The 24,749-nt window shown below is 34.9% G+C and overlaps 1 protein-coding gene across 2 annotated transcripts in view; it reads left to right on the top strand.

The window, feature by feature from the left end:
- Positions 1 to 22,385, top strand: part of FHL5 (four and a half LIM domains 5) — a 28,807-nt gene extending 6,422 nt beyond the window's left edge. Inside the window, exons 2-6 of one of the 2 annotated variants that reach the window (XM_006926288.1) lie at positions 10,830 to 11,000; positions 11,828 to 12,002; positions 12,921 to 13,090; positions 16,801 to 16,987; positions 22,160 to 22,385. In XM_006926288.1, coding sequence (XP_006926350.1) covers positions 10,842 to 11,000; positions 11,828 to 12,002; positions 12,921 to 13,090; positions 16,801 to 16,987; positions 22,160 to 22,323 — 855 coding nt within the window. In that variant the 5' untranslated portion in view covers positions 10,830 to 10,841 and the 3' untranslated portion in view covers positions 22,324 to 22,385. The remainder of the gene's footprint in view (positions 1 to 10,829; positions 11,001 to 11,827; positions 12,003 to 12,920; positions 13,091 to 16,800; positions 16,988 to 22,159) is intronic. The other variant, XM_006926289.1, reaches the window with a different exon arrangement.
- Positions 22,386 to 24,749: the final 2,364 nt, after the last annotated feature.

Genomic DNA, 24,749 nt, shown 5'->3' with positions numbered 1-24,749 from the left:
TTGTCAACTTACTGTGAACGTTTGGTTTCCGAGAGAACGATAACAGATTTCCCCTTTACTTTATACACAGAATTAGCATCAACAACTTAAATCAACACATTGTATTTCCAAAGCTATATAAACCCACAACTGCTGAGTGAAAGCTGTGTGTACCCTAGCTGCAATCATTTTCCTTCGACGGATGCTGAGAGCCAACTTTGTCTAAATCTCTGAGACTGAGAACAGATAAAAATTAAATTGAAGTTGGTTTTAAATATCACCATGTGATGGTTTAAATGGTCACCCCCTCCATCACCAACAAATTTTAAACTGTCAAGAAAGTAGCTTGGTATTATGATAAGTGTTATCACCAAAGTACAGGATGTAGTTCTGCCTTGTATCTTTTTAAATCACATTCTGGTAAGAACATGATTATTTGGCTTCAAGCATAAATACTGGGAAAACTAGTTAACATCTACTTCCACCTCTCTTCAACCTCAACCCAAACACCCGCCTCTTGGACACAGCACACATACACATACTTACATACACACAGACATACACACCACACGTGCACACACATCACTGCCTCATGTTTTAGGTAGATGCAGAAAATAAAGCCAAATGTGGTTTATGGCTTTTCTTTCCAATTCCACAGTAAACCAATAATAACTATAAGAAACAAAAACTAATAGAAATTGAGTTGCCTTAAATGTTGCAGGGGACATGTGCTTGCTTCTAAAGATAATTGGTTCATTTTGTACAGCAAGTGGTAGCTTGGTTTCAGACACGGAAGGAACCGGTTTATTTATGCCTATGAGGCTGTAACCTGGTCAGCAATTAAAACCTGTAGTGCCAGAGTACAAATAAGGAGAGGGTTTTCATCTTTCTTTCTTTCTTTCTTTCTTTTTTTGAAAAGTCATAGCAGGAACCTAAGCTGTCATTCTATACAAGCTTTTTGCACATTTATATATGAAAACAACATCAACGAATGGCTTCTGTTCAGAGCCTGGAAATCTGAAATCTGGTTGAAGCTTTTTTACTAACCACTTTGTCAGCTTAAAGAAAAAGGAAAGAAACACTTCAATTTGCCTTTCTAAACTCATTTTTGTCACTTGTTAGATGAGAGAAACAAACTAGAGAATTTCAAAAATTCCCCCGAGCTCCTAGATTTAGTGGTTCTGTGAAAATGGGCCTGGATCAGAAGCGTGCTCTTATAACAAAGGAAAAAATACCAAAATGACTGCAGCACTAGGAGGCATTATCTCTAAATATCTTTGTATTCGTAGGGGAGTCCTTTTCCTGATTTTCCCGAAATTCTTCTCTTCTGTGCTTCCCCCTCCTATCTCTTTCCTTTCATTCTCCTTATCCTAATGGTTGAGATTTATGTTTTTTTAGTAAACTATTACAGAAAAGACAGGTTATGCCACTAATTAATTAAAGACTAATTAAAGAATCAGTTCTTTCTCCTTGAGAAAATGAGGTCACACAGAGCAAAGCTGATAAACGAATTGTGTAAAATTACCAAAATTATGGTAAATGTAAGGTTGTTTAAATGAGTGACCAAACTGGCGTACAATTTTGGCCATTCTTAAAGAAAATCTCTTTCATTTCTGTGTAATGATCTGGTCCTAAATAAGTCACTCATTTCAAACTAGTAACCTAGCCTAAAAAGAAGCTTGTTAAAATTCATTTTGGTTAGCAATGTGGGTATTTTCTATTAAGTATTTACAAAATTTTATTTAGAAGATATATTCTATTTTTCCTAATTTTTTTCTGGAAAGGAATACTAGTTGATGAATAACCTCTTGGGAATTTAGTTTCCGTCTCTGTAAAATGAGTTGAAACTGATATATCTTTTCCAGTTCTCATGCGCTATGATCAGAAACAAGAAATTCGGAGGAAATAAAGTTCATCTGCTGATTTGTATTGGTTTCATTTAATTTGAAAAATAGGGCACTTGTGCATTTGGTACAAAATGCAAAAGGTACCAAAGGCTATACCCTGGTGTAAAGTAAATCTCACTACCTTTCTATCCTTTCATCACACTGTATAGTGATTTCTTCAAGAGAGACTCTCGGTGATTTAAGTTAAATGTCAGTTGACGAGAAGCCAAATTTGGTTTTGATCAGTGCCAAATGTACAACATTTTAGGATAACAAATTACATATTTTTTAAAAATTTTGTCATTTTCTATCTACCATTACTTTAATTTCTGGGTACTTTTCTCCTCGGCAATGTTTATGTTTGTGTAACTCATAATAGTTTTTAAGGTATTTTGATATTTATTATCTCATTTGCTCTAAAGCACCATTGATGGAGATAATTCACAATATTCCTCCATGCAAGGCAGAATATAATGTCATGTTTTTTTTGTTTTTTTGTTTTGTTTTGTTTTTTACAGTATATGTATTTAGATGTTATGTAAAATTCCTAATGGGTTGCTGATAATGGAGTGGTTTTATAAAGTGTCACTGCGAGCTGTCTCAAAAAATCATGAAAATAATCAACTGAGACTTAAGAATTTGGAGACTGATAGAAAATTTCATGCATATGACAAGGGGTACATATGCCTCCTGACCAGACCTTAATGGCAAGCTGCGGGGCTTCACACAAGTGCCTGGCATACGTCCCCCCACCCAGCTCTGTGAAGGGCCTTAGAGCATGTCTCCTTTCAGAGGTCTATCCCTCCCCTCCCCAGCCCTCTGCAGGCCCAGTAGGTGTCTAAAGGCTGCAGTGAAAACAGAATTAAAAAGGTCCGAAGAGATAGCAAATACCTCCTCTACACCTCCATCTTCAAAACTCCTGGTAAACTTACAAAGAGATAGGACATTTGTTATCCTTTAACTTGGCCTACCAGTTCAGAGGAAAAGAAAGAGTCTCTAGAGCATTCTCCAAAACCAAGGAAAGAATGTTTGAAGGGCGCTTCTAGTCACTTAGGGAATCAGAATGATTCTCCCAACAGGAAATTCCAAAATTGAAGGTGTTTTCATTTATTTTCCTGGTCTTGAGCCAACATCACTTTTAATAAAGTAGAAATTTTTTTTAATTATCATCAGTTTTATCTGAGACATTTTTCAAGGTCGCCCAGTGACCGTTGGGCATTGCTAGGGTTGGGCATTAATAGAGAATAAATGTAAGTAAGACACAGTGGTTGCTCTCAGTGAACTTACATTATGATTATAATGAAAATAGTCACCCCCAAAACATGTATAATACAAGGTATAATATGAATTTGAAGTTTATAAAACAACAGAATCTATAATAATCCATTAATGCCAGGACAATGAAAGCCAATATATTATTATATGGTTAGACTTGGCTTATTCTCAGGAAAGAATTATGTGATTGATTATGAAATCTTATTTATTACTATTAGTTGAATGGCTGAAAGGTCTTTCTAACTAATTTGTTTAACTGGAGTTGTCATTTATGTAAGTCATGGATTTAAAACACTACTTTATAGATGCCATTCGATAAAGAATGCATCTATCATTTCATATTGGCCACCTTTCAAATAAAGCACACTCTTCATTTTATTGAACAGTTTCTAAAATGATTTATGTATTACCAGAATAGAAAAGGTTTATTTCTCATACTTAAAAACATATTTTTAAAAGAAAGTCATAGAAAATAATTTTTGTTTGATTCTCCTATATTATGAAGAGTATATACTTTTAGTTTTTCAAGATAATAGAAGGTTAGGCTAAGTGGACTATCCTGTGGTGATTAGGACACAGCTCCTTTAAACTCCTGGACCCATGGTTATTAACTTAAACTGCTTTTGAACCACTGTTTAAACCGAATATGTTTGTCTTTCTTTTAAGGTGAATTAAGTATGGATTAAGTTTTCTCATCACTCATTATGGAAGGAAATTAGAATTTATTTTAAAACATCCAGGAAAATAAAATAGCCATCTTAGTTTTACAGTGGTCAATTTATAATATCCTTTTATCACAGGATATTGAAGTCAAAACTGCAAAAAAAATCCAGTTACAAAAGACATTGTCTTTCCTCTCTGAAATATATTCCCCTAGAATATTCCCTTAGATAGCGCATTTTTTTATGTGATCTTGTGCACTCAAATACCTGGTCCCGTGGGGGTTATTCAGCTGATTAGTTTCTGTTAAAGATGTGGTTCAGGTTACAGATTAAGTTCTTCCTCAGTAGACTTAGTTTTTACAATGACAAATCATGCTTTTTGCTCAATAAGCCTGCATTTATTAGGTGCAAGAGAAAGCAGGTAGAAACAGTGTTACACAAATGAATCTAAGGAGCTCCCTCCCCACTAAGGGAACAGTTGCTATGGTTCAGATATTGATAGTAGTCAAGAAGCGTGATTAAGAAGGTGATCTCCAAATAGAAAAAAAGACCGAAAATAAACAAAGTGTACAAGTACTACCCTTGAGGAATTCCATGCAGTCCTTGTTGAATTTTTCAAGAAGCCACAGGGTGGGGAAATACTCTCTGATACTTATGTTATATCTGCAGTGCCCTCGTAGACTCTGTCGCTAGGAAATAGGGTTGATTTGGGGGCTTCCTGTACAAGAAATACTTCCCCTGCCTCTACCATGAATTGACCCAATGCTAAACACTTTTAGATAAATTATCTCTTTTAGTTCAGTCCTTGTATATACCAAACCCTAGAACAAAATTGGAACCTCAAACAAAACTTTGAAGAGACCCTGAAGCAAACTAGGGACTGGTTCTGCTCTTTTAGAAAATCTTTTATAGAAATAACAGCAAGTTTTCAAGGAGTTGAAGGAAAGACTAAACTTACACCAACTGAAATGATTGTGGTTCCTTTGGGATCAAAATTGTAGAGGCAAGCTTAATGTTAGGTTTAAAAGCAGAAAGCTGGGATCTGGATAGACGGAAATCTAAATAATCCTGTTTCATCTTAAAAGGCAGTATTCTTTATATCTTGAAAATTTTTTTGTATGCCAGTGAGGAAAAAAGTCAACAATGGTATTTGATCTACATATATTTTAAGAGTCTTACTTTTTAAAAAAAAAAAAAGAATGCAGTGCTTGATAAAATCTGGTTACATATTACCATGAGCTATATTTTACATCTATTTCAGTAATAGCTGCCATAATTACATGATTCTGAATGTAATCGCTCCAAGAAAATCATACCAAGCACTTTTTTCTTTGTTAGTATCCACAGAACAAATTAACCAGATGGAAAGCTCTAGTCAGCTGTTTTGTTTCATGGGAGAGTAGTTCATCAGTTCTCAGGAGAATTCACATTTGACCTCTCCACACAAGACACTCAGCTTCAACAAACTGGGCTTGCGAACATGTCCCTAGAGACTAATACGAGACATTCCACCACAATTCGATGGTGCTTGTTTTAGGTTATTTTTGATTGATGGCCTGAAGTTCTGGCTTTAGTTATTTTTAACATTGTTTGTTTAGTTTTTTAAAAAGTCATGTTCAAGCGGGGAAGGAAAATAGCCTCTTTTAAAATGGGAACTACAGTTAAAATTGTGTATGTTCCATCAAGTCGAGTACACGGGCAGCTGACTTACTCATGACTTTTCCATTCTTACATCTCTCTTGATTATCCAGAGGGGTCATAAGCAGCTGATATTGTTCTCACTTTACAGTTAAGGAAAGTAAGGGCCGTAAAAGTTAAATGGATTGCGTAACAGTGGCTAAGTTAGATGCTAGAGCCAAAGTACCAGTGCAACAATCTACGGCTTCTGATTTCTAACACAATACTCTCCATAGTATGTTATATCTTGGGTTACAAGCAAACAACAGATAAGGAAGTAGATGCAGGTCTGCTCAATTCCACCCTCAGAATGAGGAAATGAAACAAAAATAAAATGTAAAAGTACAAGATTTTTACTAGTTATTCTAGCGCCTTTGTCTTTTTAAAATATGTGAACTTGAAATGTTTCTGCTGTCGAACGTACCCTTCTCCCACCTGGCCTAGTCTACACAGGCTCAGGATGATTAATTTTTCCGTATATCTTATTTACCTCCCGCGTTTTTGTCAAACTCAGTCAATCGAACGACACTCCAATCAAACACCATTTTAGCTAACGTCACAGATCTCAGAAGACAAAGACCTTGCAATTTCGGTTAAGACATGGTTTGTCTCAAAATGTCACGTGCACAGACCCAGAAAGGCTGGAGTAGCTTCCATCAGAGAATTGAAGTGTCTGATCAAACAGTTCAAAAATTGTTAATGGAAGCCTATTGTGCCACTAGTTTGGAGAAAACTCTTTAATAATAACAGAACAACCACCTACTTCTACTGATATTCGAAGAGCACTCCAGCTATTTTATTCAACTGTTCTCACAGGAAAAGTGAAAGAATTCTCCTTGCCATGGACAGGTTCTTAAGCTTTACCTTCTGTTCTCTAACCTTCATCCTTTGACATATCTTCTAACAGATATAATAGATAAAATTAATTCACAACTCAAGTAAACAAATAGCATAAAATTCTTAACTCTTTCATACTTGTCTCTTTATCCTTTATTCTGTTGATAGAATCGTTTTTGCATGTGTGTTTTCATTAGTACCTGTATTGGATTCCAAGCCTTTAGAGAACAGACAGTTTTCTGTTCATTCATTTCTTCAGTCATAACTCATGTTCTGAGGTCCTGCTATGCTAGGACCTGAGATACACAGATGAAGTAAGCAACATCCTTACTCTTGAGGAGCTAACAGTGAGAGAGACACACATAGGGCAAAACAAACTGTTACAAAATGTGGCAAAAGAAAAGTAGACATCTGTATATGCACTAATGAGATCAACTACTCTGTCCTGAGAGGCATGAGAAAGGTACTGAGAGTAGGATTTTTAACTGGACCTTGATCGATTAGGAGAATAATCACGTGGACAAAGTCAGCGGAAGACAAGAATGAGGGCATTAGAGATAAAAGTCACATGGGAAGGCTCAAAGGCATAAAAGAACGTAATTATTTAAAAATAGTAAATCATGGGAAGTGGCTAATGCATTGGTTGTGTGTGTGTGTGTGTGTGTGTGTGTGTGTGTGTGTGTATGTGTGTGTGTGTCATACAGTTCAGGGTTGGGGAAGGGATAGAGAAATAGTAGGAAAAGTAGGCAAGCTAGTAAAGGGTCTCTATGCTAAATGATGGAGTTTAGACTTTATTTCACAGTCAAAGAAGAGCCGTTGGAAGTTTTCACCAAGAAATTGAGATGATCAGATGAGTCTGAGAAAGATTTTTCTTAAGCATTGTGGAGAATATTCTGGAACTCTTCATAGAAAGTAAATTCATCCTCGGAGAACAAAAATTATGTGTTAGAAATGTGCTTAGTTTCACTCAACAGAGTGAGAAATCTTTAATAATAACTTCAGTTTGATGTAAGTCACCAAGGTCCATCATAGATATGAGTAAGGCCTAAACTACGATTTAAGGGATGCTTATAAAGTGAAATCAATAGAATGTGAAGTACCTAATAAACATGTGTAGAGGATGCAGGCAGGGAAGGAGGAGAAGAGAATGATTGAAACAGTCCCTTAGGAGACTAGCTGGCTTGTATAATTAGGCACTGTAAATGGCTTCCGTAATTCTTTATAGAGCATAAAGCAATATACTTTTTTCAATGCGGCTTCCAAAACGCTTTTGACTGGCTATCAGCCGTCTGTCTATCATCAGAGCAACACTTTGAATTAAAATCCTAAATGGGAAAATGACCACAGGTAACTTCAGTTAAGTATAGTTCAAATTAAGATTCTTCATCCAGTTTCTGCATCCAAGTTTGATATATCAATCAGATATGTTTCAAAGGCTTCAACATTTTATACTAACATTTCCCAAGAATATTTTAATATTCTTATGCCATTTAGATTTAAATTCTTTTAAGTTCTTCCCTAAAGAAAAGCAGAAACAAATTCACTTTACAGAACCAATGAAAGACTTGAATGGGCAATTGAAATAGTCGTGCAACACTTTCAGATGAGCACAGATGTATTTATATGGGCTGAATGAAGCTAGTGTAAATAATCAGATGAAAATTAAGCCAGAAAGCAAACTGTAAATTAAAGGACAGTGCACTTTGACATATGTGCAAAAGTAATGGTTATGGTATTGTGTGCATCTATTTAGCAAACTTACAGATCATGTATTAGAGATAGAAGTAATCTTAAATACCATTTACTATATATCCCCTATCTTGAGACATGCAATCAATAATTTTATATAGTACTACCTGCCTCCGTGGTGGAAAAAAAAGCTGGAATCAAATCAATGTAGTAACTTATCATTGATATTTACAATAAAGGACATATGGTAATTCAATTCTCTCAAGTAAATAAAGTTCCTCAAAAACACATCAACATAGACATGTTATTGGAAATCAGAATGACCAAATTATATCTTATATATCTCAACTCCACCATAAGAAGGATAGCCCTCTCATTTTTGAAACTTATAATCTGTGGCAAGAAAGTAATAGGACACATGCAGGTTTTACTTGATTTGTGCGAACCTTGGGCATGAAGCTTGCACACATTGGAATATTGGAATCGTGTCCACGGTTTGCACATTTCTATGGTAACTGAGTATTAGAGAGAGAGAGGACTTTATTGTCTCTCTCTCTCCTCTCTTGTGTCTGAAATGGTCCCCCTCAGCCATCAACTCTTTGCATCCATCCACAGCATCCCAGGTTTTCCTTGTTTGGACAACTTCCATGACCACTACCCACATGCAAAATCTTTTTCTGGATATCACTGCACCCATCTGAATTATTTCTCTGTTGATGAACATAAGGAAAAGATGGTTTGATGCATACTAATTCTATTTATTTATGATCCACTTATTTTTAAAACCTTTAAAATATAAAACACGATGTATATAGAAAGGAATATTTCTAATATATATGCAAAGTATAAGAAATAACAGTTTGACTTAAGAAATCTAACATTTCTTATACATTTGAAACTATCAATTTTGTAATCTTTTTGGTGTTTCTTCATTTTATAATATAAGGCTTTTGGTGTTTCTTCATTTTATAAGGCTTTTAGTAAAGCCTTACAAAATGGAAATGGCCTGAGAATTCCCAAGTCCTGAGATGCCGTGCTTTATGGTGCTGTTCTATACATCTAAGACAAACTTATATTAATTTTGAAAGTGGCCATATTAATTGACGAAAGTTAAAGGTATATGCTTTATTTCACTATTAAGAGATAAATACTTGATCACTGTGAATGTAAATAAAACGTGCGTTTTAAAATCTTTCAAGGAAATCAGGTCAATTTTCCTCCTGTTTCCCAGATCTCAATAATCCATTGAGTGTGTTTGTATTCACTAGGAAAGGACATTTCTGTGGAATTAATCGAATACAGAATTCAATGTTCCTTGCAGATAATTTTGGTATGTTCCTTTGGGAACTTTCTAGTCTAAATTTTTATATTTCCTGGGAAAAGACTCACGTGTTTCAAATCCTCAGTCTTTTCTCTGTTAGTGAAGAACAATATAGCAAAACTTCTATACACAGAATTAATTATAATGTATGTTCAGCAAGACTGCTGGAAACATCATCATTAAAATAAAAGAAGGCGAATGTATGGGAATGTCATTTGAATGTAGCAAATAAAAGCTAATATTTAAAATGTTGTAAAAAGCATCATAATAATTGATTTTCTCATTTTACTAAAATTAAAAAAAAATTCTGATGTGAAAAATTAGAAAATGTTCATAGTTCTTAGTATACTCCAGTAAATCCAGAGATGACAAATCTTAATTGTTGAAGAAAATCAGTGGTACTGCTTTTGGTGACAATAAAAAACTCATGTTCGATGCCTAGTTAAACCTTTGAAATCTATTGTTTGGAATCTTTTGTTCTTTAATGGTTTTCCTAAATTTACAAAAAAACTAGGATTCTTATCCTGGCCATGGCTTTATATTTCATATTAATATTTCATTCTGTAAGATGATGCTGCTATTATTCATTCTATAGACATGTTAATTTAGCCCTACAACCTGAATAAGCCTATAGCTCTTTCTACTATTGATGGTTTTATCTGTACTTTTACATCTGAACAATTGCTCAACAGCAGTCACAAAGACCTGGCACTTGGACTCAATTCTACCTGCTGTTTTATGTATGTATGTATGTATGTATGTATGTATTTTACATGGAGTTTTATTTGGCTAGCTTGGTATGGTACATTTAAATGGAGATGCTCAGGAGTCAAGTGATGAACAAAATCTCTAAAGCTAGAGATTTTGGAGTCAAGAGAATATTTGGGAAGGTTGAAGCCACAGGTAGGGAGGATATCCCAAGGGAGAATACATGGTAGAGGAAGATCTTAGGACAAACTTCCGAACTCTCATTAAATAGATACCCTATAAAAGACTTGAGAAATAAAAGAATGGCCCAGAAAATACAATGTACTTGATTATTACTTTCTATTTTAGTTAGAATAAAAATGACTTGTTATTTCCATGGAACTCTGCCTCCAGAGTTCTCCAGCAAGATAGTAAGTGATGACAGTTAGTGAAAGCCCTATTAACAATTCATATTTATGTCCTTGAGGTGAAATCATCTTATTTCAACACATCACATTCTCATTGAATTCCACAGTTAGTGGATGATAAATGCAAGATGTTTTTCACAATCTGGCTGTTGGCTTGATGCATTTTGTTAGCAAAACACACAGAAACTGCCAAGATGGGAGAGTGGCCTTTCTTAAATCACTCCAAGTGTCACCATAACTACAGTATATTTTTCTAAATTGGTGGATTTTCTCTTAAGAAAATAAAAATTTATTCAAGTGCTTGACTCATACTGTATTGAGGCTTTATAATTTCTCCTATCAATGAAATTTGCTTTTATATATATATGAATCATTTTCTAATTCACAGGATTAAGCCAAAATGACAACTGCTCAATTTGACTGTCAATACTGCACAACATCACTTCTTGGGAAGAAGTATGTATTAAAGGATGACAATCCATACTGCATTTCATGTTATGATCATGTCTTTTGTAACTATTGTGAGGAGTGCAAAGAAGCAATTGAATCAAATTCCAAGGTAGGTCTTATCTCAGTTCACAAAATTATTGCATATAAACAGCAGACACATGCTTTGGAATGCCTCTTTTCCTTTACTTGACTGTTACTCTATTGCTCTGCTGCTGGATATAAGGATCTTCAAAGTTACCGTCAATCAATTTCTAGGCACCATGCTTAGCACTGCAAAACATAACTTTAATCCTCTCAATGATCTTAGGATATAGTTTAGGATGTTAAATATTAAAGAAGTTATTCGCCCAAAGTTACACAGATAAAATATTGAGTTATTTCTGGAACGACAAGAGTCTAAATGAATAAGTACATAATTTAAAAATCTATATTTTCTAACTTTAAATCAGCATCTCACCACTAAACCCCTTGTGCCTTGATACCTTTCACGCCTACAGCCCATTCCACCCACGATGCACATTATCGTACTTTTTCCTTTTTCTTCATTTTTTTTGCCTTTGTTTTAGTTAGATGATTTTGAGATTTTGTTTAGTTAAATATCAAACGATAATAGGTTATGACAACCTAAAAGCAAAAATCATTCCATAAAAATTCTTTCTTGTTTATAAAGGGAAGGTAGAAGAAATTAGAAGAAACAGAAGAGAGTCCATTTATTTTCAATCTGTTGTTAGTGACCAACCAAGAAAACCCCAAGCTCTAGCTCTTAATTGCCCCAGAGAGTCTCCTCTTTATGGGTAATAGTATCAATAATAACTTTCCCTCAAGCTACCAGCACAACATACTGGCACCAGAGTCCCAGGAGTGTTCAGTTTTCTCTTATCAAATGCCCTGTTTTGTAGCAAATACATTTAATTAACTTTATTCACTGTCTCGAAGGATCTTTGTTACAAAGGCCGGCACTGGCATGAGAGATGCTTCAATTGTGCCAAATGTAATCACTCTCTGGTGGAAAAGCCTTTTGTTGCCAAGGATGAGCGCCTGCTGTGCTCTGAGTGTTATTCTAACGAGTGCTCCTCCAAGTGCTTCCACTGCAAGAAGACCATCATGCCTGGTAAGATCACAGGGGGATTCTGGTGCCTAACCGAAGCTGCAATGCTTTGAATTAAGTCCAAGCCTGGGAAAAGTATAGTAGCTAATAAGACCTTGCTTTTGAGAAAGAGAGCTTTTTTGCTATCTGTTGATCTCATTTAGTAGAAATAAAAAGGTTATTCTTTCTGTCTTGCCCAGGTAAATTACAGTGTTCTGTTTATTTTCATGAACTTAAACCATAGAAATATTTTGAACCAGACTCTGATAGAATAAAGATAAAATTTATACCAATAATACTAACACTGCATTAAACATCCTGTTCTAGAAAAAAACAATGGCACCAGAAAGCATTCTGTCACAGGAGAATGGAGCCAACCATTATTTTTGTAGCTTGACACCAACTGGTTTTGAGAGTCAATCATCTTCATTCTCTCTTAGAGAGGATAAGGATCAATGAAAATCATTAAACTTTTAGGCAAGCACTAGTTCTCCATGTTTTGATCCTCTTCTCAATCCCTATAGACAGCAACATAAGAACGTGATTCTCTCTTATATTCTTATAACAGATTCAAAGACTTCCTAGGAGACCATAACTGCACAACACCAATCTAAGGAGATTGTTCTCCCAGCATTTCTAATATCCCTAAAATTTACCTGAACCACAAGCAGCCTTTTAGAGTCTCCACTCATAGTACTTTCACATCTCAAAATTGTAGCTTACGCGGCAGAAGAAGTTTCAGTGAAAGAGTGATTCACTGTCATCATGGCTGAACTCTATTTACTTTTTTTTCCAGATAAATGTTTTTGGAAATCAACAAAACATTTTTTATAAGAACAATTAGTTTATTATCTTAACTTTAAAATATATATTTTAAGTAATTTGCTTAAAAGAAAATAAAGTTGTACTTGATTTGTACTAACAGATTCTTCTGGGATACAGGTTCCCGCAAAATGGAATTTAAAGGCAATTACTGGCATGAAACCTGCTTTGTGTGTGAGCATTGCCGACAGCCGATGGGAACTAAACCTTTGATTTCCAAAGACAGTGGCTATTATTGTGTGCCGTGTTTTCAGAAGGAGTTTGCTCACTACTGCAGCTTTTGTAAGAAGGTAATTATCTAAAGAAGGTGAAGCTTGTGGAAACTTCCAGACCATTGCTTTTTAGCCTCACTATATATTTGGAATGAACTGATAATATCATGTTATATCTATCTTTACACATCCATGCCAGTTTGAATTCCAATATGTCCAAAAACACCACCTGTCACAGCAAGGAGGGCCATCAACTTTGATCACTATAAATTTCCACCCAGAACATGAATTTAATATTCCAAAATCAAGTGATTTGATATTCCAGTTCCATTCACTTGTATAAGATTGCATGTATCTATTAGAGGATATGCATCTCTCTTTGAATACAAAATATTTCATAGAAAATAATTTTCGATCCATTTAGTTTCATAAAAACATAGATTTGTCTCACAGAGTGATGAAGTGAACCAATTTAAACAAGATGTTTAACTCCTCACATTATGTCTCAGCAACACGAATGTCTTCTTGGCTTGAAGCTTTTCTGTTTCGAAAGGACGGTTATGCAAGGCTCAAGAGAGTGATGAGATCGTCAGGGAAATTCATTAGACAGAAAGATAGAAAGAAGGTTAAGAGCTTTGACTGGTTTCCTTCGCTTCACTTCCAGTCCTAGAGTATCATGTAGGGCCCTCTGACTTGGATACCCATTGAAAATATGTTTTTCAATAGAAAAAAGTCATTTTTTTCAAGTAAACATTGTCCAATTCTCTTTTATTCTCTAAGCCTTTATGTGAAAAAGTTGCTCATCTCCATCACCTTGATAAATCTATCTGTAGTCCAAAAATATGTATTGATGTTCTCAAAGAAATCCTTGACCTGTGAGGCATCATAAGTTTAAAATAGCACTATAAATTGTACTGAGAAAGCGGAATCATGAAAACATATTGGATTAGTACAGTGGTTTCTAAATACTTTTGATTTATGGGCTACTTTGGCAAATATCTTAAGACCTTTTATATACTTGCATCTAGACATCTAGAAGTTTCATTAACACTTTCTACAAATGCATATACAAACATGGATGCACACATAGCACACAAACATGCACGCAGTAATTTTCTAGGGATATTTAAAATACTACTACTGCATTTGAGGAGACATCAACAAACTCCAATTTATAATTATTAAATTATACTATAATGATGGTTGAAAGTTACAAATGATGGTAATATGACATAAAACTATCTTATACCTGAGACTTCCATTACTCTACCAGAAACACTGACTTAGAAAATGACTTTATACGCAACAGTCAGACCCTATGACCCTGTGAGGTGAAGCTCCAAAGAATTACGAGTCAATGACATGCATTTAGAAACAGATGCTGGTAATAAAGTGGATAGATTTATCTCACTAAGTTGACCATATTTGGGCTATGTTTCTTAAAGAATTATGTGAAAATATTAATGAGACTTGTAGGGATTGCCTTAAAACCACTTAGTGGGCATGCAATATAAAATTTCTTTTGATGCTATGAAGATTTAAGGAGGAAAATTCTCTAATACATCAGGTTCTGAGCACTGTTTGGGGCCAAATCACTGGCATTTCCCAGGTTATGGGAGCCTGTCCTATATTTAGGACATGATTTGAAGTCACCAAACATTTATGAAATGTTTATATTGGGTAGTAGACAGATCATGACATGCCAGATTATTTTCTATTTAACTTTTTAAACCACAAGTCCTTTAACGAAGGCCTGATATAAAAGTTTCTGATCAAGATGATCCAAGATGAAGAAAAACAATTAGTTTCAACCCAACCAAAGACTAAATATAAACAAAACAAAATAGAAAAAAAACTACTTGACAATCGGGCCCTTAAAACTTTTTTCATAGGCTTTTTTGTGAAGCTAAAATTTATTTTTTCTCAAACAGCAAGTAACCTCAAACTGTAAGTTTTTTAATTAAACTTCTCAAGGTTCAAATAGAGTATTCTGCGATTCATTGGCTGTCATATACTAAATGCAAAATCATTATTGTCTCCACTTTGCCAGAGAAGAAACTTGTTCTAAATCCTGAGACCGATCAGTGGCAAAATCCACCCTTAGACATTAGACTTCATCCTAGCCCACCTGCCTCTTCAAAAGGAAAATAATCACAAGCAAACTATTTTTAATGTTCTGAGTTTCTTATCCCTAATTAAACAGTTTTACCTTACTTATCAAGGTTTTTGCTGTGAATACATTTTTCAAGCTTTGAATCTTTTAAGTGTTGCCTGCTAATCATTTGATCAAATAAATCAAAGGAATCTTGAATTCCACTGTGCCTTCTATAAGGCATTTGAAGTTAATAGGGAGTATTTTAAATTGCTTGTGTTCATACAGACCATCACAGTTCCCATTTACTTATTTAAAATAGTATACTTTTTCCTTTAGGAAAAATAACTTTTCTTTTAAATATCTTTAATTTGTAAGATATTTGTTATAAGATTTTGAAATATCTTTAGAATAATGTTTTCAAAAGTCTGTATCATAGGCAAATAACACTTTTTACTTTGTCAGCAATATGATGGCTTAGAATAGGCTCTATGTTTTCTGTGTCTATTTAATTGAAGACTGAGATTATAAGAACAATCTCTGATACCACCTTGCTTCAGCCATTATAAGACATTTACATGAGCACATTTTTGGTTCCACAGCTATTCCAGAAGCTCAATAGCCATGGATTTGAAAGAAGCTATGACTTAAAAAGTGTTGTACAAGAAGAGGTGTCCAATATTTACCCATGTCATTCTAAAGATAGATGTTTCTGCCTTTTAAAAAGTAGAATCCATGAATTAAACTACTTTAGAAAAAAGGTGCATTATGGAGGAATAATAACCATCTCTGACAAAAACCTTAGCACGTCACAGGTAAAGGTTCAACGTACAACCAGTGTTCATTACTTAGAGTCCTAAAGCTGAAAACTTAGCAATTGCCCACAGTCTCCCATTCATTCTAGATACAATGTTGAAATTGCTTTCCAAACACTTTTTCCCCTTGAAATTTATACATTTATTCAGCAAGGATTTATCAACTATTTATCAATACAAAGTAATCTCTCCTCAGAAGTGTATCAATGTTTAAAAACATGGGCTGCAGGTTAGAATGTTTGCTCTGTGATCTTGGCAAGTGACTTAACCACTCTAACTCTAAGTATTCACTTATCTCTTAGGGGAAAAAAAAATAGTCTCTGCTGTGGAGCAGTATTCAGAATGTTAATAGGTCATCCTTTAGCTCAGGGCTGAGGACTTAAGAAATGTTAGCTATCGCTAGCAGATGATGGTGCTTATCAATTCCACTCAGAGTTGCCACCGCTGAATATTCTTAAACCCGGAGAAAAGCTTCCAAGAAAAAAACTTTTTTTCAGCATCCTTAAAAGGTAAACGTAAAAATAAGAACATTGTAAAAAATATCTCAGCTCTAATGGCAGATCTTTGAAGACCAACAAGAAAGTCATAGAAAGATGAGCAAAGGAATCAACAGGCAACTTCTTTCACATCTTCCTGGATCCATTATGGCCCTGCTTCTTTTCTGTTCCATTATAGAATAAAAATTAGGATATTTCTCACTAGTTCAATTTAATCCCTATAGCCTTTTGCTTTTCATATCAATTCAAAAAATCATAGGAAATGGACATCCTGACATAGGGTGGTTGAGTAGCCCAAACCACTTGTGGACATAGAAGAGAATCACGAAAGTTCTGAATTGTAATGGCTCCCACAGTCATTGCTGTTTTGTGATCCTTTGGCAGGTGATAACTTCAGGTGGGGTAACGTTCCGTGGTGAGCCATGGCACAAAGAGTGTTTCCTGTGTAGTGGCTGTAGAAAAGAGCTCTGTGAAGAAGAATTTATGTCCAGAGATGATTATCCATTCTGCTTGGATTGCTACAATCGTCTTTATGCCAAAAAGTGTGCAGCCTGCACCAAACCCATTACTGGTGAGTTCTTCAGTTTAATGCGGTCTTACCATGAGATAGTTACAGCTATGTAAATGCTATCTAGTTAATTTAAGAAATACAAGTGAAAAATGGATAATCTTTTTCTTATGTTTCCTTTTGAGATAAACACACATGTGTACTCATATATAAATGTACATATTACACAGACCCCTCGAGGCAAGTATAGAGTATAATTTGGGTAGCTGTGCTCTGTAGAGGGTAAACAATGCTAAACTTAATGGTACTGACTCTAAGGAGTGTAATAGTCTGGGAAAGAAGGAGAACAGGATCGGCTGAGAGGTCAGAAAAGATCTTCATGAGGAGGCCTGATCTAAACCAGACCTTTAAGGATTTGAGTGGGAGGAAGAGATACTTAGAAATCAAAATCCTGCTTAATTCCAAACAAGGGTGAGGGGCCTTAAAATAGAAAACTTTTTTTTATTAAATGTAAGTATTGCACAAAAATTCAAAGCTGTACTAATTAGGGTAACATAGATTAGGAATTAATTAAACTTCATTTTAAGATGCTTCTAACAAATGTATTATTATCTTTCCTCTATTCACTTACAATAAGTTGTAATTATACATAGATGAACTAAAACAAGATAGCATTCTGCTGAAGAAACAAAGTACATGTGACATGATGTGAAAATAATATAAATGGTAAATCAATCTGTGTTAAATAGATTTTCAAGGCAAAAAAACGCATTACATTTTCCTCAGAGACACTTCTCAAATGTTAATCTTATAGTAAAGGAACTGCAGCTAACATGACACCTGAGGAACCCAGCGGCTGTTCTTTTAGGCAATTTGTATCACTGAATAATGTGGCAGAATTCCCCACTCCTAGAATTCCTAGATTATATTTCATCTTCTTAGATTCAGTTTATGTAACATAGAATTAAAGATTATTTTATCCCTCTCCTCCTCCTCCATCTTTAAATATATCGCAAAATAAAAGTTGAGTCTTTACGAATCTTTAAAGAAAGAAAATACTTTCACTGCAAGCCCAGCATGGCAGGCTTTCACGGACTTGCAGGGGAGAGAGAGAATTACCTGGGTAAACACTGTACAGTCTTGTTTGTCTATCAGGGGCACCATGTTTTTCAGAATCAGGGCTACAATTATTATCTTTCCTCTATTTACTTACAATAAGTTGTAATTATACATAGATGAACTAAAACAAGATAGCATTCTGCTGAAGAAACAAAGTACATGTGACATGATGTGAAAATAATATAAATGGTAAATCAATCTGTGTTAAATAGATTTTCAAGGCAAAAAACGCATTACATTTTCCTCAGAGACACTTCTCAAATGTTAATCTTATAGTAAAGGAACTGCAGCTAACATGACACCTGAGGAACCCAGCGGCTGTTCTTTTAGGCAATTTGTATCACTGAATAATGTGGCAGAATTCCCCACTCCTAGAATTCCTAGATTATATTTCATCTTCTTAGATTCAGTTTATGTAACATAGAATTAAAGATTATTTTATCCCTCTCCTCCTCCTCCATCTTTAAATATATCGCAAAATAAAAGTTGAGTCTTTACGAATCTTTAAAGAAAGAAAATAGTTTCACTGCAAGCCCAGCATGGCAGGCTTTCACGGACTTGCAGGGGAGAGAGAGAATTACCTGGGTAAACACTGTACAGTCTTGTTTGTCTATCAGGGGCACCATGGTTTTCAGAATCAGGGCTACATCGGGCTGCAGGCATGTTTTTTTGGCCTGTCCATGTTTGGAAACTATAATGTAATGTAATATAATATAAAATCCATCTCTGTGCCAAAAGTAAATGAAAGAGCCTGCCAGGGGTGAGACAACTACCCTTATACTCTCTGGTTGAGTCACTGTCATATGGAGCTAAGTGGCTGCCCTCTTACGTAGGGCCTATCTTCTCTGTTCCTCATGCCTTGTTTCCATCACTCAGCTACATCACCTTTTAGCCCTATCAAAAACTGGCTTTTATAATCCCATATGATCAGTCTCCAAAGCTTGGGCTCTTAACCACTCTACTCTCCTGCCTTTTACACAGCTGACAATTCCCATAGTCAAAAAAATAAGCCATTGTCTTTATTGATTTTTAGCTAGAAAATGGGACTTCCAGAAATGCAACAGTATTTGGAGCTCTAAAATTTCCTTACTAGAATCTGCCATCATAGCCCAACACATTAAGTAGACTTATTCTAGAACTCTTTTGGGGGGGGTTAGGAAAAAAAGGGTGGATTTATGATGAAATGAGAAAATTAAACGACTCAAAATGGGTTTGAAAACTTTGGGGGACCCAAATGGCTAATACTAGTCTGCAAAGAGTCAACACAAACCCTGAACTTGACGAGTTTCAATTCTGATCTATAATAGATTCATGTGTCTAACTGATTTTTTCTCATGGGTTATTGCTGGTCGATCAACTGAGCCCAGCTTTTTAAGATTCAGATGGCAAAACCACATTGCTCTGCATGTAACACAAAGATGATTAGGAATCAGAGATTTGACCCGAAAGTAATCCAAATGAGGATTATGTATTTAATTCAGAATACATAATTCAGTCTTTTGATAATTATCTTAATCTTCTTTTGGCTTAGTGACAGAGATACCAGAGACTATTATAGCCTGCAAAAACTATCAACTCACTTTAATATTTTTGATCTGATTCTTAAACATGTATATTAATATATATATATGTCCTACAGTAGTATTTCTTTAAAATTGAGCTATTTGAACTACTATATCATAGAGAATTCTTATATTGCCATATATTTATCTTCTGAAAGTTGCATATTCATGCAAACAATGTCACCTTAAGAAACTACTTTATAATGTCTTCAAAATACTGTTTTAAATTAACTAAATCTATAAATTACCCAGTATAATTTTTTTTAAATCCCATCACAATGCATTTGATTCATCTGAGCAACTCGAGGTATAACTATATATATTTTTTCTCCTCCTCTAAGATGAGATTAAACTTTCAAACTTTCTGGGATAAATGAAGCAACTTCATGTAGTGAGAAGTGCTCTGGACAAGGGGGTAAATTACCTTGGTCTTGCCTCTACCTCTGACTACTGTGTGACAATGGGTAAATAATTTGCCTCTGAGGCACTTATTTGCCTTATCTGAAAAATAAAGAGTTGGACAGGATTACATCTTAGCTTTCTGTTTATTTTGACTGAAAGGAGTTTCAAATGTTATGATTTCTTCACAAAGGGATGCTGTTTCATGTTATTTATTTTTTTTACAAAAGGTAAATTCAGACTTAATTTGGTGAAGTTAAAAGCTTAGGCTCTGAAACCAGATAGTCTAAGATTGAATCCAGATCTGCCACTTACCATCTTGGTGATTTGGACAAGTGGTTGAATTCTCTGTCAATTTTTGCATGCAAAGTAGGGTTGATGATAATATCTATCCCATGAAGGTGAGGTGAGAGCTCTGTGAAGTAATATGTGTAAAAGGCTTAAAATAGTGACTGGGTCATCTTCAAGTACTCAACAAATGCTAGCTCTTGTTCTACTAAATTTTCAGGAGTAAATAAAACCAGGTAAAACAGGTACCAGAGACCTGTTTTCTGGATGACTTTCTCACTGCAAATGACCCTCATGACCTGAGAGGAGTAAACATATCTAAAATTGAAACACTTTATAAACATCTCACATGTTGAATTAGGCCTGTCTTAAATTCCTGCTACCAGGTTCTTCTATTTTTTCTTCTTTATAAAATTGTAGAATTACTTTATATTTGCCACTGTACAAGCTTACTAATAAAATCAAGAAAAACTCATGACCATCAAAATGCTAGATGTGTAATGATTAGTTTTATGAAGAGATGATTTGTGTATATATAGAACATTATTCTTACAGTCAGCTTATTAATGTTTTGATAACATTAAAAGAATTAATAGATTCATCACTGATTTACTCTTGTTAGAAAGTAATGATAGCATCATAAATAGCAAGCTATAAATTTAATCAAGGAAAGTAGAGGAATTTGATGTAAATTTATCTATGAATTAGTAAATTGTATGTAAAGACATCAAATAACATTTCTAGGATGGAAATAAAAGTTTATTATCATATTTAGTTTATCTGAAATAAAATGTTTATTCACTCTTTTGCTTCACCATCTCAAATGGCATATTTGGAAATTATATGTGAATCAGCACATGAACTATTTTAGCCTTATTGTATTGGTAATAAGCAAATCATAAGAAGTTCTTAGCACTAAGATCACTTAGCAAATAAATAAAGATTCAAATCTAAGGCGTCCCAACCTCTTCCCAATTTCTAGACCTTTTCTCCTTTTCTCCAACTCCTCTAAATCAATTCCTTGAACTGCACCCTGGATTCATATTAAAAATATAGAGAATAGAGTCTCACTGAACTCAAATTCTACTACCTTTTTAGAAGCCCCATAGCTAACTTAATTCCCAAGCTGAAGTGCTGGAAGCTGACAAGGCACTTCTTAGAAATTAATCATTAAATAGCCTGGCCTCAGTGCCAGAGTAATCAGATTCACAGATCTTTGTCACAAGCCCAGGCTAAAGTTGTCTCTGGGCAAAGTAATAAGGTCGTCCCATTGGGCTAGCTACATGATAATCTGGACGAGTTCGCTCTTTGGGGGTTTTGGAAATTGTGTCCCAAACCATAATATGACCATGAGACTTTATCCTAAATAAAACTAAATATGTGAGAAGAGAACTAAGAGTCATTAAAACATCAGACATCAGGCTGGGAAGTACACATTTATTTTATGTTATCTTAACTTCGACTGTAAGAAAACAAGGGCAAGAAGGAGAAAGATATTTATACTTAGATATCTCTGACTTGAAAACCTATACATACCTTCTTCCCACAGCACGACACTATATTTCCTTGTCTGTCTTACAATCTTTATCTGTTTCGCAAAACATGTTTTATATACCCAGATTCTATCTACTTTTGTAGATTATGAGAAAATCTGGCTGAGAATCAGGCTGAGTATCAGAGGAGGAACTTGCCGATAGGTGACATTCCCAATGCGGGCCACCGGGGGGCAGCATTCTGTTTTAGGTTACTTACCTCTACAAAGTCTTGCTCATCGCTGTATCTCCAGTTCTCAGAGGAGTTCCTGATAGAATGCCCTATCTATTCATTGAAAAAAATAGATTATTCTTTTTCTCCAATTCCTTTACAGGTCTCAGAGGTGTCAAGTTTATCTGCTTTCAAGACCGCCAGTGGCACAGCGAATGCTTTAACTGTGGAAAGTGCTCAGTCTCCTTGGTGGGGGAAGGCTTCCTGACCCATAACAAGGAAATCTTCTGCCGCAAATGTGCCTCCGGGGCTGAGACTGACGTTTAGAAGGAGATAGTCCTTCCGCACCTAAAATCCACCTTGCTTTCGTTCTCACTAAATCCAGAACTTGGTTGAAGTAGTATTTCTGACTTACCTATTAGAAAATATTAACGTAGAGTTTATAGTGTGAGAGTTTTTGCACATATTCTTATTGAACTGCATTATAAGAGCTCCAAAAAGGCACAGTCTAACAGAAATGAATATGTACTCAATCGCAAGGAACCTCTCCTTGCAAAATACTGCACTCTGCTGTTAGAAACATAGGAAAATATCTCTTTATCATAATCAAGTATATGACCTATACGTAGAAGTCATGCATGTTATTACTGAAGACAAATGATTTTCAAAACTGCAGAGTAAAAAGGAAATTAAGAGATCAAATTGAAAGGCATATGTAAGACTGTTTGCATTTCTAACAAGCTAGTTACACATAATGTGATGGATTGGCTATGAATAGTAGGAGAACAATGATCAGTGAAAACATTTAAGAATTCTGTCATTTTGTCATTTTATTGCTCGTACATACTGTTTCTGAAAAAACAAAGCTGCAATTTGCCCTCATCCACACTGCTTTCACAGCTGGTTGGTTCCTATGTTTAATCAATGGAATTTGAGAATTGTGGGCACCATGGCTCTCATACTCTACATAGATATAAAGGGGTTCTTTCTACTTGGGACAATCAAAACATAGGTTTCAACACATTTTGTGTTAAATATATTTTCAAAGCCCACAATGATTTTTCTAAATACTTACAGATTCCATGAAAGAAAATGTCTATTCTTTCAAATGAGCTAACCAGGATAATCATTGTCCCTGAAGGCAAAACTTTAAAGTAAATAGATCATTAAATCATCACTTGTGGAAATGAGTTTTAGGGAAGGAATTGAGTATGGGAACATGATTTTCATCCAGATATCTAAAGGCATAATAGAATGCATAATTAGCTCTGAGCCTCATGCATTTTGACTTCTAAAATTACATAGATGATTAATGGAAAGATATAAAAGTGGGTTTTAAAGAAATCTAGTAATAATAAGAACAGAGAAAGAATAATTCACTGCTGGAGATTCAGGACCTGTAAAGCAGTAGAGTATAGCAATGTGGGCTGTAGAGGACCCCTCACACGTTCTTCCACCCCTGTGCCACCTAGCTCACACATGCCAACTATGCCCCAGAACTTCAGCCTCCTGCATGACCCAGAGGTGCACTCCCAACCCAAAGCAACTATTCTAAAATTACATTAGTTTTTATTGGTCGTAAGAGAAGTAACAGCCTTAGTGAAAAATCTGTCACCATATGTTTAGCAACTGATGACGACCCTACCTAGCTGCTTCTCTACAATATTTTCTGCATTATGTGGGACAAATGGAAAGTAACCTCTGCTCTCTATGGTCAATTATCACCCTTTTTAAGTGTCAATTGGTTGGGATAAAGAGAGGTTAGGAGAAGAAACCCACATAGTCGTAACATTTTTATGTATCTACTCAGATTACTACATGGTATAAAAAGTTCTGATTGAAATTTAATTATATGTTGTGGCTGATCACAAATGATTAAAATAACATCACAGGAGACTCAAAGTAGTTATGGAAACAATTTTTGAAATAGTTTAAAATGCAAGAACGTTTGGAGATGCTAACGATTTAGATACTAGTAAAAGGTCAGGCTACATAGGTTACTTCAAGGATATAATTGTCTCCTTTTGTACTAATGCCAAGATAGTTTCTCATATTCACTTTATAAAATGTAAGAAAAACTATCAGTATTTTTCCTCATTTGTTTGAAATTGCATATGTGGAACTAAATATGCCAATTGTTCTATGAGCTACAAAATAATAGTTCATTACACATTTAGAAAACCAAACATTGGATGTCTGGATAGATACACAGCATGTAACAATTGTCTCAGTTAACCAATTACATATAAACATACAAAATGTAATGTTTTCTTAGTTAAACAATTGTTAATATTTAGGCATTTTGCAGGGATGGGGGCAGTGAGTATGCACATGATCTGGCTTGCATTTTATCTGTACAATTAAAATTCACAAAATCATTTCCAAGATACAGATGTTGTTATTCTTTGATATAGTATATATAGTTTTGCATATAAATTTCATATTTAGAATGTAGCAATTAAAGTAAAACTTTTATACCATATACTACAGTTGATTTCAGGCCAGTAAAGGGAAAAGCTCTCTAACTGACCCATTTAAAGATGGAATTGACTGCCACAGGAAGCAGTAGGCTCCCAGTGATTCAAGGAGTGGCATCTGCACAGATAGGGAAGCAGTTAGAAGCAAATCCTGTGTAATAACAACTGGATAGATTGGAAGTAACAGAGCAACTGTGCCAAAGAGCAAGAAGAAATGATATTGCTAAAAAAGAAAGGATCAGATGAAGGGAGAATATTAACTCTTAGGCTATATCA

This window comes from Pteropus alecto, unplaced genomic scaffold (assembly GCF_000325575.1).
Source record: "Pteropus alecto unplaced genomic scaffold, ASM32557v1 scaffold7, whole genome shotgun sequence".
NCBI classification, from domain to species: domain Eukaryota; kingdom Metazoa; phylum Chordata; class Mammalia; order Chiroptera; family Pteropodidae; genus Pteropus; species Pteropus alecto.
The sequence above is the reverse complement of the archived record's forward strand: the minus strand, read 5'-3'. Positions and strand labels throughout refer to the sequence as shown.